Here is a 19616-nt window from a genome sequence, read left to right as displayed (position 1 = left end):
CCAGTCTGTATTCAAATTGCCCCAATTGTGAAAATGTCCTCTTATAATTTGTGCAAATCAGGATCCAGATAAGTTCTACAATGTTCCATTTGAGTGATTAAGTTTCTTTTAGTCTTTGATTATTCCCTGTCTACTTTTTTCTTGCCATTGTTTATTGAAGAAATCAGATCTTGTAGAATTTCCCATATTTTGAATTTAGCTAATTGCATCATTGTGGTCTTTTTAAATACTTTTTCTATCCCTGTGTTTGGTAGTTACATCTAGAGGACTGATTTGATTCAGGTTCTTTCTGGGTAATAATACTTCATATTGATTATAGGTACTTCCTACTGTCTCCCATTAGGAGGACTTGTCCCACTTACAGTTATGTTCGGATTGACCAGTGGGTTCAGGTGTTGCCAGCTTAATCCATCCTTTATAAAGTTCCCTATCAATTTTTTATCTAATGGTTTTAGCAGCTATTGCTGATTATTTCATTAAGGATTATAATTTGCTGACTTTCTAAATTTATCATGCCTTTTTTTTTAAACTTGGAATTTTCTCAAGAACTTTCCTTCATGAATTCTCTGGGTATAAGTGCAAAAAATTGATGGAGGAAAGGGAGAAAAAAAGTACTTGATTCTTTTATTTACCCAATTTTAGAATAATAAATTGATGTCCTAGCAACCATGGAGGTAATCAGTGTTTGATTTTATTTGAACTCTTGAATTGTTGTATATATTTGTGTTTCAATCTGTTACAGTTGTTATTCTCTTTGAAGCCAAGTTGTCCCATCTTTGATAAGTGGGAAATCTTCAGCGACTCCTGCAGCTTTTGACACAACCTAGTCTCTGATAGCTTCTTTGTTTTTCTGACACAAGGTGTTCGATATTCATCTTGTATTTTTCTGCCCAGACTTGGTTTCTTCAAGGAGCCCTGGTTTGTTTCAGATACTTTCTTCAAACATTGTATTTATTACTTCACAAACAGTTTTATGTTATGTTTCTTTTCTTTTTTAAAAAATGTTTATTTTACTTAGAGAGAGAGAGCGAGAGCGAGTGAGCATGAGTGGGGGAGGGGCAGAGAGAGAGGGAGAGAGAGAGAATCCCAAGCAGACTCTAGGCTCAGCACCCAGCCTGAAGTGGGGCTCGATCTCATGACCGTGAGATCATGACCTGAGCCAAAATCAAGAGTCAGTATGCTTAACTGCCTGAGTCACCCAGGCTCCCCTATGTTTATGTTACTTGAGAAAACTGTTGATCAGTCTACATTCCCAGAATTTCTTTGCATGTCTCTATAGAGTTGGCTCTTCAGCATGTCAATAATTTTACTATGATTACAAAAAGCAAAATATTTCAGGTATGGAAAATGTTTTGGGATTCTAGCATTGTAGCTTTCAGTCTATTTTGCTTGAGACCCATGCTAAGAAATACCCTCATGACTGAGTGTACAGCAGAATAAGCAGATAGATTTCGTGAGGCAGTACTTAGCTCTACCTATTTATAACACCGTGATCAGACTTTTCTGTTCTATATTTAGTTTTTTAAAAATGCTGTTTATGAATCATAAATTGATGTCATGATTCAGTGAATGGGTCCTATCCACTGAAAAACAGTCATAGAAGAGTAAGTCTTTTCTCATAAAAATGTCATTAAAAATATTGTAATATTTAGTAATACTATATTGTATTAAATATTTAATATATATTAACTATATTTAATACAACGTATTAAATACAAATGTATTATAGTACAAATACAAATGTGTTATAGTACAAATATTAATACAATGCTAATTAAGTACAATATTAATTCAAATATTAACATAATAACAATATTGACTGTAGATACAATGCTGTAAATTATATCCTCTTGACTTATTTATAACTGGAAGCTTGTACCTCTTGACTCTCTTTCACCCATTTTGCCCATTTGCCAACACACCTGCCCTCTCACAAACACCAGTCTGTTCTCTGTATTTATTAGTTTTCTTGTATCTATTTGTTTTGTTTTTAAGTTCTACATAGAAGTGAAGTCATATGGTATATATGGTGTTTGTCTTTTTCTGTCTGACTTACTAGCATAATATCCTCAAGGTTCAACCATGTTGTTGCAAAGGGCAAGATTTCATTCTTTTTTATGGCTGAGTAGTCCATTATATAAATATACAACATCTTCTTTATTCATCCATTGATGGACACTTAGGTTGCTTCCATATCTTGGTTATTTTATTTTTATTATTATTTTTTCAATGTCTATTTTTCAGAGAGAGAGAGAGACAGAGACAGAGCACGAGCGGGGAGGGGCAGAGAGAGGGGGAGACACAAAAATCTGAAGCAGGCTCCAGTCTCCAAGCTTCAGCACAGAGCCCAACGTGGGGCTCGAACTCACGAGCCATGAGATCATGACCTGAGCCAAAGTCAGTCGCTTAACCGACTGAGCCACCTAGGCGCCCCACTTATTTTAAATAACGCTACATTGAACATCTGGATGCATACACATTTTTGAATTACTGTTTTCATTTTCTTCAGATAAATACCCAGGAGTGGAATTGTAACATTAAACTCAAAAACTTCTACACAGTGAGGGTAATCATCAACAAAGTGAACAGGCAGCCAACTAAATGAGACAAGATATTTGCAAATCATGTATCTGCTAAGGGTTAGAACTTAAGAGCCAAAAAAAAAAAAAAAAAAAAAAATCCAATTAAAATATGGGCAGAGGATCGAATAGACACTTTTCCAAAGAAGACATATGAATGGCCAACAGGCACATGAAAATATGCTCAACATCAAAAATCATCAGGGAAATACTTACCAAAACCACAATGAGATATCACCTCATACCTGTTAGAATAGCTGTTATCAAAAAAGATAAGAAATAACTATTGGTAAGAAAATGGGGACTCTGGTGCACTGTTGGTGAGAATGTAAATTGGTGCAACCATTATGGAAAACAGTATGGAGGTTCCTCAAAAATTAATGATTGAAAAAAATAAAAATATAGTAAACATTTAAGAATTGTAGCTCTTTCCATTATTATTATTTTTACTGTTGTGAGACTAGTGCTTTTTCTGAATTATTTTCTTCAAACTTATGCTGAAGCATTGCAGTTTAAAAACAACATAGGATTATAAAATGTAAACAGATACTTTCAAATTTAAAACCATTGTTTATAATTTCTGGAAGATAACCTAAGTGATATTAGAACTTGCATTTAATCTCTATTTTTCTTTGAAGTCTGGCAGAAGTTTTGAGAGTGATTGGTGTTAAGTTCTTTTAAAATAGTGACTGACATTATTTGTCTTGAAGTGTTCATTCTCCTACTAGATTTGTTATTTTACTTGTTTTATACCTGAATCCAAACACTAATTTTCTTTGTGAACATACTCCCATGTAACTTGCATGCCATTTGCTTATTTATACCAATTAAAGTTGGTCAAAGAAAAAGTAAAATCTTTTACATTTCACTGACTCATGTTCTGCTAATACCTGTATTCTACTGAGTTTCTGATGTGAATCCAGAGTATACTAGCTAAAGTCATAGCCCAGGACCACTCTTAAGTGATAATTCCTTAACTGACCGCTTGAGCACCATATAGGAGTTTGAAACTAGCACTAGTGATCAGAATGTATAAAGGAATCAGTTTTGTTTCTTTAATAGTAATCTAGTTCAATGAGAAGATTCCCAATATGGCTATTAATTTTTAACCAAAATGGACATAAAAGATCAAATTTGGGCTGTATAGATCTTCTCTAGTAATATGGCATATAACCACCAAATATAGCTGTCTTTTTTGCGTTTTTAGACTACCATTTAGACTAGTCATTTATTTTTTCATAGCATTTTTGAACCAATCTCTCCCCCCCCATAAATGTTATAACAATTGGTCTATTTGATTAAAAAATGTAGCTGATTAAACTGTTGGGAACTCAATATTAGGGTTGGCTAAAAGGAATGAGTGTAATGTTTTAGTAAGAAAATGTTATCCTGACAGGAATGTTTTAAAAGTGAGATCATTGTTGGTTTTGGAAGCATTGGCGTTGTAATTAGTCATGGTTTAAAAATGAAGTAACTTGAAATATCATCATAAAGTATTGTTTGATCTGAAAGAAGACAGTGAACATTTTTGGTAATTTTTAGCATGCTCCCTGATGTGATTCATTTATTCATTTTATTTGTGGAATCTCACTTACTGAAATTCCTTTAGCTGGATTTTCCCAGTGTCTCTAATAGCTGAGTTCACTATTTTATGCCCCTTGAGAACTATTTCGAACATTATTCGTCACTGTATAAATATACATCATTTTAAACAATCATTTTGTGGAAACTGGTAAAATTGAGAGTGATTATTTACTTGACAAAAAGGTGTATTAACTTAAAAAAATAAGCCACTATACTACATTTTAAATTAAATTGAAGTTGTAAAACAAGTATCTTAACACTTGTCCAGAATAAATGGATTATTTATGTTTTGAGGAACAATGATGTTAATGTTTTGGTCATTTGAAAGACAATGCAGAGTTCAAACATAATTAAGGAGTACTCAGCCATTGGGTGTAATTTCTTCATTTACTCTACTCATCTTAGAAATGATTATTCAGCAGTTATATCATGTGGCACATTGGATTCTAAGGTCAATGAGTCATGCTCCCTGCACTCAAAATTCTTGCAGTGGTGAAATATAGTCGCTTGTATCTGTTTTAACAGAAAAAGTACCAAAATTTTAAACCATTTCTTAATGAAGTATAAAGGTAGTAAGTGTAGTATAGTGGGGTTCTCTTTCCATTATACTACTTGCTAGGTATAGGCAAATCAGTGATATTCTCTGAGCTTCAGTTTCTTCATCTGAAAATATGGACCAAACTATCTGCCCTGCCTACCTCGAGTAGTTACTGTGAATCTTTAGAAAGATATTGCTTGTCAAAATGCCTTAGGCTGTACTTATGTGCTATTATAATTCTTCGCATGTCTCTGATTTTTATGGGAGATTTCCATTGTACTACCACATTTATTATTTGATTATAAAAACAATCAAATAGAATCTAGAAGAGAAAAAAGTTATTCACACGCCACTCTAAATCAAATACTTTTTATAATTTTGAACTGATAATTTTCAGGTTTTTAAATACCTAGCTTTGGGAGATACTTAGATATTCATAATTACACATTTGGCTCTTTTTCTGCGCTCGTTACAGAGTCTTCACATAATCATTTTAATGACCACATTATCTAGCAGTTGGCTCTTAGTTTATTTAACCAGTCTTAGAAGTTGTCAACAATCTTTCTCACATTGTTATTTTCAGATGCATCATTCATTGGAAATAGAGGCAGATGTGGTCTATGTTGAGGAAAAGTTGTCTTAGTTACAATTATTTCTTAAGGCCTGAGAAAAAATATAAACGTATACTTGGGTGATCACATAATTTCAGCCTACTGTGCCACACAGGTTGCTTTCTGAGCTTTCTGCCTCTCCAGGGCCCTGGTGCAGGTGCGCAGCCTATAACCCAGCTGCTTCCTGTGCACACTCATAGCACTAGCATTTTGTATTATACAATGTATTGAAATGATGCTGTTCCTCAGGTGAAGAATACTCAAATGTTTTCAGTGGTTAGTAAGAATAAATTACAATGTCACTCTGAAAAATAAACCCAGAAAGTATCTTCATCTCTTTCTCTCCCTCTCCCTGCCTCCCACCATTTCAGATGTTTCTCTTGATGGACTTAAAATGACATGTAGACTATCCATCTAATACCTTGACCTCTCAGTTCCATGACTTCCTGCCTGCAGTGATCTTGTCCTTTTGCCTGTTTCAGTCGTCCACCCCATTGTTGTTACTATGTTACTTGTTACTAATAATTGTATATGCTCTGTGATCTTCATAGCAAGTATCTTGCTGCATCCACCTCCCACATTTCCAGCTTGTTCCCTTCAGTGCTCTGCCTTGAACTTAGCGTAGACTCCATGATTTACCACTTTATTTTTTCTTAGCCTTTTTCTCCTTATGTCATACTTACCTTGGAAAAACTCCAGCCTTGGTTGAATCTCCTTTTAGATCCTCTGCAGCTGCGTTCATGAGAAATAGATGAGGAAGCTGGAGAAAAACAGTCCAAAGGGCTGGTCTCACTTTAGACACATGATCAGTAACTTTAGGTGAGTTCTCAGTATGACTGAGCAATCCTACTAAGTTTCCATGCCTTTCCACTTTGCCTCTCTTCAGGGGAAGTATATCCCATCACATTGCTCTCTCTTCCGAAGCCTTCGATTCCCTTTCTCTCTGCTCATTCAAAGCTGATGACTTTGTCTCACATGTCACTGACTCTGCTGAAACAATCAGGAGAGAACTTGCATATCCTTTATCTGCCAAATCTACCAGCCTATCTGCATCTGTGTCTTTATTTGCTGCTTTCCTTCCTTGGGAATTCTTTCCCTCATCTAAGGCCGCCTTCTTGCACACTAGATCCCATCTTCTGAGCCACTCAGAAGTCAGGTCCTGCACATGTACCCCACTCCCCCACATTATCAATTTTTCTTTTACTGCATCATTGCTACAAACATATACCTACTGCCACATTTCATAGCTATCCTTAACAGAAAAGAGTTTTCTATATACCTTATCTCCACTTCTTCACCTCTTACTCTCCCTTAGACCACTGTAGTCAATTTTCATCATGTTACCTCTGTTAACTTGCCTTCCAGGATACCATTTCCCTGGTTTTTCTTCCACCTGTGACTGTTCCTCACCTGTCTCCTTTGTTCGTTGCTCTTCAACTTAATCTGAAATTATGAACTGTGTCTCGGTATTCAGTCCTTGGACTTCACTTGGCTTTCTAACTTTAATTAAATTGCATTTGTATACTGGTAACTCCCAAGTTTAATTCTTCAATACCTTTTTCCCTCCTAACTCCAGATTTGTATAGCCAGCTGCCTACCTTGTAGCCCATCTAGATATCTAAAACTATTTTAAACTTGACTCATCCACAACTCAACTCTTACTTGTCTAGTCTTCTCTCAGTCAGCCTCACTGCAGTTTCCAACAGTTCCAGTTTTGTTCTCGGGCCAAAAGCCTTGGAAGTGTTTTCAGCTCTTTTTTTCTTTCACATCCCATGTCCACATTGGGTCAACTTTAAGAATATATCAAGAATATTGCCACTTCTCACCAGCTCACCCACTACCATCCTATTCCAGGCCTGCATCAGCTCTTTTGACCTCCAATCAGGCCCATTGCAGAAGCTTTCTAGTTGGCATTTCCATTTTCACTGTTGACCCCTGTGGTATGTTCTCCACATAGCAGCCAGAGGGATCATTTCAAAATGCAAGTCAGATCATAGCACATGCCTCTGCTCAAAACCTACCATTTGCTTCCCATCTCACTCAGAATAAAATCCAGTGTCCTTCTGACGCCCTACAAAGCACTGTCATGTACAGTGTCTGCCCCCTACTTACCTTTTGGACATCACCTCTCCTCCTTCACTACTCCAGCCACTCTGGGCATGTTTGCCAGTCACACCTGGCATCTCTCTCTCTCTCATCACGTACCTACTTATTGACAGCTGTTCCTGAAGATAACACACTGCACTAAAATGCTACTGGGGAGTCTATTTCCCTCTATTCTAGGTGGGAGTCATTAAAATGCAGTTCTGTAAACCTTCTATTTCAGTGACAAATTATCACATTGAGATAATGCTTAATATATTGGACCCTGATCACCAGACAATTAGGGATTGTTAGTAGGCCATTTGTGCATAGTAATGTTTGCTCTTCCGTTGTAACTGCTCTTCTCAAATGCTTTCCACAGTTTTCTTTAATACTTTCTCAACTTTTTTGGGGCGGAATTCATTGTGTAACACTAGGGAAAAATAAGAGCTAACTATGGAAGGACTAGAAACCCAGGCTAAGTGGGTAATAGCAGAGAATGGCCCACACTGAGTATGAGGCTGGTGCCATTTAGCTCTTGCAACAGTGGAGATTTTTTGGTGCTTAGTGAACTTTTCCAGGAGTTTCCATATGAGTCTGACATCATACCAATTGTATTCAGAATGTACCTTGAAATTGTAGTCCTGCGTCGTTTCGTTAAAAAATTTTTGTTGAGTTTTAGAGACAGAAACGTAAATTTTCTTTTATAAACACTGACAAAAGACATTGGATATTGAGAGATATTTCTAGTCTTTGGTGGTTGTATAATAAAATAAAGATAAATCAAGCCGCCATGCTGTACTTAGTAAAGTATTTCAATTATTTCTCAATAAAACTGGACAAAAAATAAACCAAGAGCTCTTCTCCAAGGGAGTAACGTTCTTGGGGTATGCTTTACACACCTACGTATATACATACTTTTTCTCTGTAGTAGAGATTCTGTTAAAGATTTAGTAAGAGATGAAGAAGGTTTATGAAACATATCACCTGAGGGGCGCCTGGGTGGCGCAGTCGGTTAAGCGTCCGACTTCAGCTCAGGTCACGATCTCGCGGTCCGTGAGTTCGAGCCCCGCGTCGGGCTCTGGGCTGATGGCTCAGAGCCTGGAGCCTGCTTCCGATTCTGTGTCTCCCTCTCTCTCTGCCCCTCCCCCGTTCATGCTCTGTCTCTCTGTCTCAAAAATAAATAAAACGTTAAAAAAAAATTAAAAAAAAAAAAAAGAAACATATCACCTGATACAATAAAAATTCCCATCAGAAGTTTCTTTTCTATGAAGTTTGTGTACATTTCTGTCTGTCTGTCTCATTTTAACATGCTTTCTGATGTTTTGAATGTTGAGGTTTTACTGTTTTGGAAAATAAATAATAAAATTAAGAGAAGTCTTGAAATAAGATTGCTAGCACAGAAAATATAATTATTGAATAAAAATTCACTTTTTATCACCACAAGGTACCAGGATATAAAATTTTGCATCAGAATTTTTAGATACTTTGGCAAGAGTGCTATTTTAACACAAATAGTGTAAAGGGAACTATAATGGAAAAAAAATGGAATTGGTAATGAAGTCCTCCATTTTCCCATATGATGGGTGAAAACCCCAAATCTTTGAAGTTGGTAAACTCCAGGAAGTAAATGCGAATCCAATCCCATCACTCCCTTCTTCTTAACCTTCTCCAGTGACTTCCTATTCTACTTGGAATCAAATCCGCCCTTCCTCTAAGCCTCACAGCAAAGTCCCAGGGATCTAATCCTTGCCTGTACCTCTGACCTTGGGTCAAGTAGGGTGGGTGGTGTTTCCTGCAGGCTCCTTATGCTTCAGCCACACTGCTCTTCTTTCAGCCCTCTCTGTTTGGAATGTTTTCCCACATTCTTAGCCTGGATCCATCATTTTATGAGGTTATAACCATTACCTCTTAGAGAGTCCTTTCCTGCTTCTCCTTCTTAAAAGACCCCTCAGTTTTCTTACCCCTTCGTTTCATAGAAAAAGTTGCATTATAACTTATAAATGCCAATGTCTTATTTATCCCTCTGCTTATTCTTTTTTTTCCCCTCCCCCTTGCATCAGAATGTAATACTGAGTCCTGTTTGTCATTAGTGTCCCATCACCTTGCATAGGACTTGGCACATATTAGGTATTCAGTTAATATTTTTGAATGAATGGAGATCTTCCAGAGAAACATTAGTGAGTTAAACCAAATAACTTGAAGGTTTTCATAAGATAAAATAGCGTAGAGATAAACATGCCAAGTTGATAATTCATTTATGTTTATAATCTATCATCTATAACATCTAAATATATTTTACATTTTTTATCGTGGTTAAATATATATAGCATAACATTTGCCATTTTAACCATTTCAAGTGTGTAGTTCGATGGCATTAAGTGTGTTCACAATGTTGTACAACCATCCCACCATCCATCTCCAGAACTTTTTATCTTTCCAAACTGAAATTCTATACCCAATAAACAATCACACCCTGATCCCCCCTCCATCCAGCCACTGTCAACCTCCACCTCTACTTTTTGTTTCTATGAATTGGCCTGTTCTATGGACTTTACATGTGGAATCAAGCAGTATTTGTCCTTTTGTGATTGGCTTATTTCACTTAGCATAATGTCTTTAAGGTTAATCCATGTTGTAGAATGTGTCAGAATTTCCTTCCCTTTTTAAGGCTGAATAATATTGCATTGAATGTATGTATCACATTTTGTTTATTCTTTCATCCTTTGAATGGACAGTTGGCCTTCTTCTACTATTTGGCTATTGTGAGTAATGCTGCTATTTATACAGGTGTACATATATCCGTTTGAGTTCCTACTTTTAAGTTCTTTTGGGTATATACCCAGAAGTGTAATTCCTGAATCATATGGTAATTCTATTTCTAATTTTTTGAGGAAACACTGTACCATTTTCCATAGTGGCTACAGCATTTTTACTCTCTCATTAGGAATATACAAAGGTTCCAGTTTGTCTACATTCTACCCAACAGTTAACTATTTTCTGTTTTGTTTTGTTATTTTTAATAGAACATATCCTAATGGATGTGAAGTGGAATCTCATTGTGGGTTTTAATTTGCATTTTCCTAATAATTCATGATCTTGAGCATATTTTCATGTTTTTATAGGCCATTTGTATATCTTCTTTGGAGAAATGTCTATTCAAGATCTTTGCCTGGTTTTTAGTCAGGTTGTTTATTTTCTGTTGTTGAACATCTAACTATTTTATGTAGTAGAAAATATACTAAAATACTTAAGGTATGTCTTATTTCTCTCTATTCTTAGGGGTACAAAATATAATTTGCTAGCTCATACTACTCTGACCTTGGAAAGTGCTGAGGATAGCTTCAAGACCCATAATCTGTCCATTAATGGAAATGGTGAGTGAGTACAGTCTATATTTTACTTACTATGTATGTTATGTCAATAGATAACATTGTGGCAGTAGTAATTTCTAATTTTAGTATGCCCCTCTGAAGCAGATGTTGGCTTAAGTAATGTAGGCATGCATGATTCTGTAGGTTCTTTCTAATATGTCCATCTCCTCCCCCAAAAGAGAAAAAAAATGTTATGTTTCCCTCATGCCATTTGCCAGAGATTTGTTTGTGAGGCTACTAGCTCAGTGAGAACAGAAAGGGTTTTGTGTATTCCTAATCCTTGTCTTGGACTTGAAATTGATTACTTCAACACCCTTCTAGTTGGCAATCAAAGACCTATCTTATTTTTATTTTTATTTTTTTATTTTATCTTATTTTTTTAATATGAAATTTATTGTCAAATTGGTTTCCATACAACACCCAGTGCTCATCCCAAAAGGTGCCTTCCTCAGTACTCATCACCCACCCTCCTCTCCCTCCCACCCACCTATCTTATTTTTAAAGTTGAATTTGAGGAAGCCAACCCTTATGTTGGTAGAAACAGAGGATTGGGGAAGGTAGGACCAAATTAATCTTAACTGTTTTATCTCTGGATAATATTGGTAGTTGTAGTGTGTCCCCCGCCAAAAAATAATAATAATACAGCAAGGTGGAAAAGGGACTTAAGCAATTAGGAAGGTTCATAAAATTTAGCATAAGCATTCTCCATTCTCCCAGATTATTTTACCTATGAGGAATCATACAGAGTGGTGATGGTAAAGTAGTTTGGAAATATAACTTGGCCACTTATTCTTGTCCATTTTCTGAAGCAGAATATATAAAATTACATACTACCCTACTTGTACTTATTGTTGTAAGGATGCGTGGCTCTGTACTGATGAGATAGATGTTTTTACAACAATATTTTTTAAGTTTTGTGCTAAAATTTACGTTAGGGGTGGCTGGGTGGCTCAGTCGGTTGAGTGTCCAACTTCAGCTCAGGTCATGATCTCGCGGCTCGTGAGTTCGAGCCCTGTGTCGGGCTCTTTGCTGACAGCTCAGAGCCTGGAGCCAGCCTCTGCTTCTGTGTCTCCCTCTCTCTCTGCCCTTAACCCACTCGCATTCTGTCTCTGTCTCTCTCAAAAATAAATAAACATTAAAAAAAAATTAAAAAATATATATATAATTTACTAAAACTGATCCAAGAAACCATAAACCTAAAGAACCCTACAACTATTAAAAATAACTAAATAAGTTACATACTGATATAATCATACAATGAAATACTTTAAGCAATAAGATATATACATACTGAATGAACAAAAACCAAGTCACTAAGAAAACATAATGTGATTTTTATCCATATAAAGTTCAAACCAGAAAAAAACTAAATTGTATTATTTAGAGAAGCACACATAGGTGGTAAAACCAAAAATAAATGCAAGGAAGTGAATACCATAAAAATTGGGGCACATTTACATCTAGAATAATTAAGAAATAATGTTGGCAATGTTCTTTCTGGACATGGGAGTAGTTATGCATAAATTCATCTCATAGTTATTTGTTACATTGTACATTTACATTTTAAGAACTTTTCTCTATTTTTTAGTGTAAGTTTTATTTTTAAATTTTTTTAATATTTATTTTTGAGAGAGAGAGAGACAGAGACAGACAGAGCACGAGTGGGGGAGGGGCAGAGAGCGAGAGGGAGATGCAGAAGCAGAAGCAGGCTCCAGGCTCCGAGCTGTGAGCACACACCGCGTTGTACGGCTCGAAACCACGAGCGTGAGATCATGACCTGAGCCGAAGTTGGACACTTAATCAGCTGAGCCACCCAGGTGCCCCAGTAAGTTATATTTTTATACATATGTGTGCATTCTAAAATTTCGGGTTCATAAGCATTAACTTCTTCACAATAGCTTTATTGAATTTCTCCAGTACCTGTAGTGATGTTTCTCCTTTCCAACTGATAGTGGCTTTTTGTATGTTCTCTGTCTTTTTATTATCATTCTTGCAGTAGGTTTGTCAGTTTTTTTCATTCAGTAGTCTGTTCTATATATTCTTTTTTTTTTTTTTATTTAAAAAAATTTTTTTTTTCAACGTTTATTTATTTTTGGGACAGAGAGAGACAGAGCATGAACGGGGGAGGGGCAGAGAGAGAGGGAGACACAGAATCGGAAACAGGCTCCAGGCTCCGAGCCATCAGCCCAGAGCCTGACGCGGGGCTCGAACTCACGGACCGCGAGATCGTGACCTGGCTGAAGTCGGATGCTTAACCGACTGCGCCACCCAGGCGCCCTGATACACACAATTTTTAAATTGTGCACTTTCTTCTACTCTTTTAGCCTCAAACTGTTCTTATTTTTATATTGTAGATATGCCTCTTCAAGCAGGATTATATACTGGATTTTAATTTTTATCCAGTTTGACAATCTTTGTGTTTTTTAATGGAGCAGTCATTTTGCATTTGATACCAAATAGTTTATAACCCATATTATATGATATTAAATATTTATGTTTAAATCTGCCATCATATCCTGTGTTTGCTGCTGGTCTTATATATTTCATGATGGTTTTTCTGTTGTTTCTTGCCTTTTTAAGGATTGATAGTTTCATCATTTCAGTTTTTCCTTGTTCCAACTTAAGTTGTAATTCTTTTTCTCATCTTTTAGAAATTACTTCTGGAAATGCCATTAATCATATATGTTAAAGTCTAAAATTAAAAGATAGTTTTACAGGGTGCCTGGGGGGCTCAGTCGATTATGTGTCCAACTGTTGATTTTGGCTCAGGTCATGATCTCACAGCTCACAGGATCAAGCCCTACATCTCTCTCCCTGTCTCTGTCTCTGTCTCTGTCTCTATCTCTCAAAATAAATAAATAAACTTAAAAAAAGAGATTTACCTTTTTTTAGGCAATGCAAGGACTTTAGAACAGAAACTCCATTTCTCTGACCTGTGTACTATTATTATATATTATAATTCTATTTGATTTTTAATTTCACAAGATGTTTTATACATTTTATATTTATTTAAGTTTACCTAAAGTTTCTGTGCACCACTTGTATCTAATACCTTACATCTGGGATCATTTTCCTTATGCTTGAAGTATAATCCTTAAGAATTTCTTTTAGTATGTTCCACTGATATCATACACCTTTGTTCTTGTGTTTGAAGATAACTGTTTTTTGCTTCATTCTTGAAAGATATTTTTATAGGATACAGAATTTTGGTAGTTCCCATTTTTTTCTTTTTGAATATTACAGATATAATTCTATCTTCTGGCTTCTTTTACCAGCTACTGAAAATCATGTCAGTGTGTCACTTCTGTGACAGTAGCTTTCTTTTCCCTTTAGCTTTGGTTTTCTGAAGTTTCATTATGATAAAGTACATAATTTAATTTTATTTATGATGCTTTTGGAACTCTAACTTCTTTAAATTATTGATTGGTGTCTTTCATTAGTTCTGGACAAAATCTCAATTTTCCATTCAGAGAGCCTCTGCTCCTCCATTCTCTTTCTTTTCCCCCAGCATGCCTGTTAAACCCGTGTCAGTTGTCCTCACTTTATCCTCTCTGTGTGTTACCCTTTATGATGTGTTTCCTGCATGCATTGTCAATGTTATTTCTTAGGTTTTTGGTGAAAGAGCATGCATTGCTGTTTTATAGCCTGTGACTAATAATTCAGATGTATAACGTCTTTCTGGGTATATTTCTATTGCTTTTTCCTACAGGTCATGATGTCTCAATTCCTTGCATATTGGGTTATCTTCATATAGTTGTCATTAAAATCGAAAGTTTATGTACAGGAATAAATTGATGCAGGCACCTGGAGGGACTATCATTAGGGGCCCACTTTATTCAAAGATCATGTCTGAGTTTTTCTGGACTCCTTGTATCCCCATCTCTAGGCACTGAGAGTCCTAGGCAGCAAGGCTGGTTTATTTCTGGTTCACTGCCTACCCTGTCGGTGGTTCCTCTGGGATGTCAGCCTAGCATGGGGAGGATCTCCCATTAACCTAGTTACATAGTTCAGGCCCTAGGCTTTGATTTCTGTTCTGCTTCCTCATCTTGCAGGATCATTAAATCATAACCTCAGCCTTGCTGGCATTGGCACATGCTCTCAGGACAAATACAGCATCTGTGCTCACTTAACTCACTGGTTCTCATCAAATTTGTACTGGTAATTTCTTATAGTCTTGTTACCTTTTTGTCACTCTTGGAAGAAATTTTAAATATATTTGATACAGCATTTTCGATAGTTGTCAGTGGGAAGATTGGTCTGCACAATCTACCCTTCTTACCCAAGATTTGAAGTCCGCAATATTATTAGCATTATCAGTTTTATCACAAAATCTAGCAGATGAAGTTTATTGTCATTTCATTTGTGTCAGTTCTCTGATTATCAATATTGCCATCATATGTTGAGTGTCTATTATGTATCAGACACTGTTCTATGAAATATTATTCAGCCTTAAAAAAGAAGGAAATTCTGCAATATGTGACAACATGAATGCCCCTTGACAACATCACACTAACTGGAATAGCCAGTCGCAGAAGGACAGACACTGCGTGGTTCCACTCACATGAGGTATCTACAATAGGCAAATTCAAAGAAGCACAAGAGTAGAATGGCAGTTACCAGGGGAAAGAAGGAGTTGCTAATTAACAGGTAAAAAATTTCAGCTGTGCAAGATGAATAGGTTCTAGAGACCTACTGTATGATGTAGAGCCTATTGTTAACAATACTGTATTGTGCATTTAAAAATCTATTAAGAGGCGGGGTGCCTGGCTTAGTTGGTTGAGTGTCTGACTCTTGATTTCGGCTCAGGTCATGATCTCACAGTTTGTGAGTTCAAGTGCCACGTTGGACTCTGTGCTGACAGTGCAGAGCCTGCTTGGGATTCTCTCTGCCTCTCCCTCTGCCCATCCGCCCCCCCCCCCCCCCTTGGGCACACACACTCTCTCTCTCTCTAAATAAATAAACTTAAAAAAAATCTCTTAAGAGGATAAATCTTCTGTTAGGTGTTTTTACCACAATAAAATGTAAATAAATAAATAAGTAAACAAACAACCAAAGAAACAAACACACACTTTTAAGCAATTTTCATTCCTAGTGTCTGTGGGATGTGTCTATAAAGAAGCATTACCATGAAGTGATTAATGGTGTGGACTGTGGCACCAATCAGCCTTGGACTCATATTCTAGTTCTAGCACTGGCTAGTTCTGTGACCTTCACAAGTTCTTCATTTTATTGTCATTTACATTTTACAGATGGGTAAATTGCAGCCTAGAGAACATAACATGCTAGGTCATGTAGCTAGGAAGTGGGTGAGCCAGACTTTAAATAATCCAGGACAGGCTGTACTCTCTCTGCTATGCTTTCTGGTCAGGGATGATGACTATTAAAGCACCTAAAGACTCAAAATACCATCCATGTGTGAATAATGGAATTGATGATGAAAGGCCCCATTCTTTCAACCAAATCATCCGAAAAGTTGAGGAAAAGAATACAATTCATAAAGGAAGCATTACTTTTAGCAGTGATTCCTCAGTTGTCTTCAGTGTTCTGTAAGATATTACTAGACTCTTGTTCAATAAAATACTCATGGGTAGATCAGCATGAGCACTGTGTGCTATGGCTCTTTTTTAGAGAAATGCAATACAGACTCACACACTGTGAGAAGTCTGAGACTGTGCTTAAAACAGTAACACCCAAAACTGTGGGCACTGGAGTTTGTGGACTCCACAGAAGAAAGTTAAAGAAACAATAACGCATATGCCTAACTCTTCATAGGAGGTATATTCCTAGAATGTGTATGAATTAAAATCTTGTAAATCAATCCTATTTGGAAAAAGAAGAAATATTCTAATTTAAAGGAAACAGAATTTTATACCGAAAAAAAGCCACCCTCAAATTTATTCATTAATATAAATCTATGTTAATACATTGGGTTTTCCTGAATAAAGTTATGTCAGTGTCTGTAAAATCAAGACGAAATAACTATATTTTCTAAAATTTATAACTCAGTTTTATTATTCTTGATAATTGAAAGGAAAAGCTAAAATGGTATCTTCATCATCAAGAAATTTTTATTCTTTTTATGAAACAATGAAACCACATTGTGAAGATTGACTCACAGGGAACTAAGATGTTATCTGGATTCTTTCCCTTGCCTGTGTTTTGTTTTTGTTGTTGCTGTCATTTTTAAACACCATTTTGTTCTCCATTTGAAAATATAAATGAATTAGATAAAATCTTTAAGTAGTGAAAAGTTAAATTGCTTTTTCACTTCCTGTTTCATTTCATTTTGTCCTAATGTCGCCCTTGGTTAGAAAAGAAGAATTAAGCATTTGGATTAGATAATTTGTGCAGGGATGGAGGCAGCACTGAAAATGGAAAGGGCGTGGTCTGGGGAGTGAGACTGCCCTAGATATGAAATAACAGGAAGCTGCTATGTGACAGACACAATGATAGATGCCATTTCCACATTATTTGATTTTCACAACAGCCCTCCTTCTGAAGATGGGTAGTATTTTTAAACATGAAGACTTGGTCCTCAGCTGGGTTGAGTGACTAGATGGATGCCATGTTTCCTGTCAGAAGTAGAGAGAAGAAGCTGTGACTCTGAACTTCATCCACGGTGGTCCTCAGCTGTGAAGAGACCCTGGTCAGAAGGGATAGGTGATTGCAGAGTATATGGCAAGGGGTCTGCAGAAAAAGGAATTCTACATCCAATATTGCTTTCCAAGGACCATAATCAGGAGGAAATTATTTTTCTCTGCATGCTATGAAATCTAAAATTCTTTTACTGGAGAAGCACATTTGTTACGAGTGGTAGTTTCCAGGATACATTAGTGATTGAACAAACTTTATGAACTCGTATGAAAAGCTAATCATCATTTATGGTTCTATTTTTTTAACAAAGTGTATCCTAACTTAAAAATAACTAGCCTACAGATATTTAGAACATAAGCCATCCATAAATCTAGGATTGCTACATAAAGAAATTTGCTTTCAAAGTTTAAATTCATAAATCACAAAGTTGATTTCAGATGTTTTACTCAGATGCCTGCTTTTATCGAATTTTTATTTCATTTCCTGCCTATTTTAGAAAAGGAGTTTCTCCTATATCTATTTATTTATGCCTGTGTTTTGGAATCATTGCCTGTGTTCTATTTATGCATTTATTTTTCCGAGATCAAACCCTTTATTTCTGAAAGGTAGCAGCTTTACCAAGATATTAGTAAAAAAGATTTGAATAGTCCCAGACAATTTGTTGTGCTCTATTCTTAATAATGAGCAGGCAGGTTGTTAAAAACTTTTTTGTTTTCCTTTGTGTACTTTATTTAGGCACATCTTTTTCATGTAACTGATGTACCAAACCTTGGCATGGCATCTATATATAATTGTACTTTTACCAAAAAATGTTTTATTTTCCAGAGTTACTTTCCAGAGTTTCCAGATTATTGACTTTGGGGTCAAAAATCGTAACAACCAATGGCTAGCAATTTTAGAGGCACTACCAACAGGGATGCACTGAAAACTTTGAAAATCAGTTTTGTGTGGTCCATTGTGGGCAAAGGGCCACATATTGGGAATCAGTTACACAATGCTTTCTTTCCATGCAGATGTGAAAGCTGTATGTCTATCTACACACTACATTAAGGGAATATCTTAATGTTTTTTGAAAGAACTTTTTTAAACAATTGCAAACTTACAGAAAAGTTACAAGTTAAATGCCAACATCTTTTTCCCAAAAGAATTTATGAGAGCAAGTTTACGTGATTCTCCACTGCCTCCAAATATGTTATTATATATTTCCTACTAATAGGACATCGGTTACATCACTACCACTATTCCAAGTCAGTAAATGAATATTAATACATTACTACCATTTAATCATCAAACTCTATTAAATAAAGTATTGCTCCTTATCCCAATAATGTCTTTTATGACAGAAGGATCCAGTGCAGAATCATTCATTGCATTTAATTATCATGCTTCTTTTAGTTTCTTTCAAACTGGACCATTTCTTCTGTGTTTCTTGGCATTCATAACATTGACATTTAAAAAAAATTTTATGTAATGTTTATTTATTTATTTTGAGAGAGATAAAAAGAGCAGAGGAGGGGCAGAGAAAGAGAGAGAGAGAATCCCAAGCAGGCTCCATGCTGTCAGTGCAGAGCCTGACATGGGGCTTGAACCCATGAACCACAACATCAGGACTTGAGCCGAAATCAAGAGTCAGATGCTTAGCCAACTGAGCCCCCAGGCAGCCCAATAACCTTGATATTTTTAAACATCATAGTCAGTTACTTTGCAGAAGGTCCCTAAATTTAGGGTTGTCTGATGTTTTCTTGGGATAAGACTTAGGATATGCATCTTTGGCAGGAATATCACAGAAATGATCCTGAGTTCTTACTGAGTTCTGTCAAGTGGCATGTCATTTTGATTCATCTCAATACTGATAATTTTTACTTTAATCACTTGATTAGTGTGGTGTCCGCCCAGCCTCTCTACTGTAAAGTTACTCTTTTGTTTCCCCTTTGAAAGAACTTTTAATATGTATTTTGTGTGGAAGAGGGTGGTGGCTTGAAACTATGTAAGTGTATGCCTTACTGGTCTTTCAATTTATTCATTTGTTTATATCAATATGGACTCATGTTTTCCTGTTTTATTCAGTGCATCATAATCTGTTAATATCATTGCTTGTTTTAAGGTTCAAGTTGTCTCCAATCTGGCCAATGGGAACACATTCAAGAAGGGTTCTGTTGTCTTTTTGACAGTGTTCTCATCATGAGTACTTCCTTGCTTTATGGCATAACAAGGTATTTCAGGTCCATCCTGTACTTTCCTTGCCCCAGTCATG

At 36.1% G+C, this 19616-nt stretch overlaps 1 protein-coding gene across 3 annotated transcripts in view; it reads left to right on the top strand.

Moving 5' to 3' along the window:
* The window catches only part of RTKN2 (rhotekin 2), a 76357-nt gene that overhangs the window by 29889 nt on the left and 26852 nt on the right, over positions 1-19616 (top strand). For all 3 annotated transcript variants that reach the window (XM_086679803.1, XM_086679802.1, XM_025918339.2), the window contains one exon: positions 10677-10771. In XM_086679803.1, coding sequence (XP_086535929.1) covers positions 10677-10771 — 95 coding nt within the window. The remainder of the gene's footprint in view (positions 1-10676; positions 10772-19616) is intronic.

The sequence above is a fragment of the Puma concolor genome, chromosome D2, assembly GCF_028749965.1.
Source record: "Puma concolor isolate L17-30 chromosome D2, mPumCon1.1.hap2, whole genome shotgun sequence".
NCBI classification, from domain to species: domain Eukaryota; kingdom Metazoa; phylum Chordata; class Mammalia; order Carnivora; family Felidae; genus Puma; species Puma concolor.
Note: the sequence above shows the minus strand (reverse complement) of the source record. Positions and strands in the feature narration are given on the sequence as shown.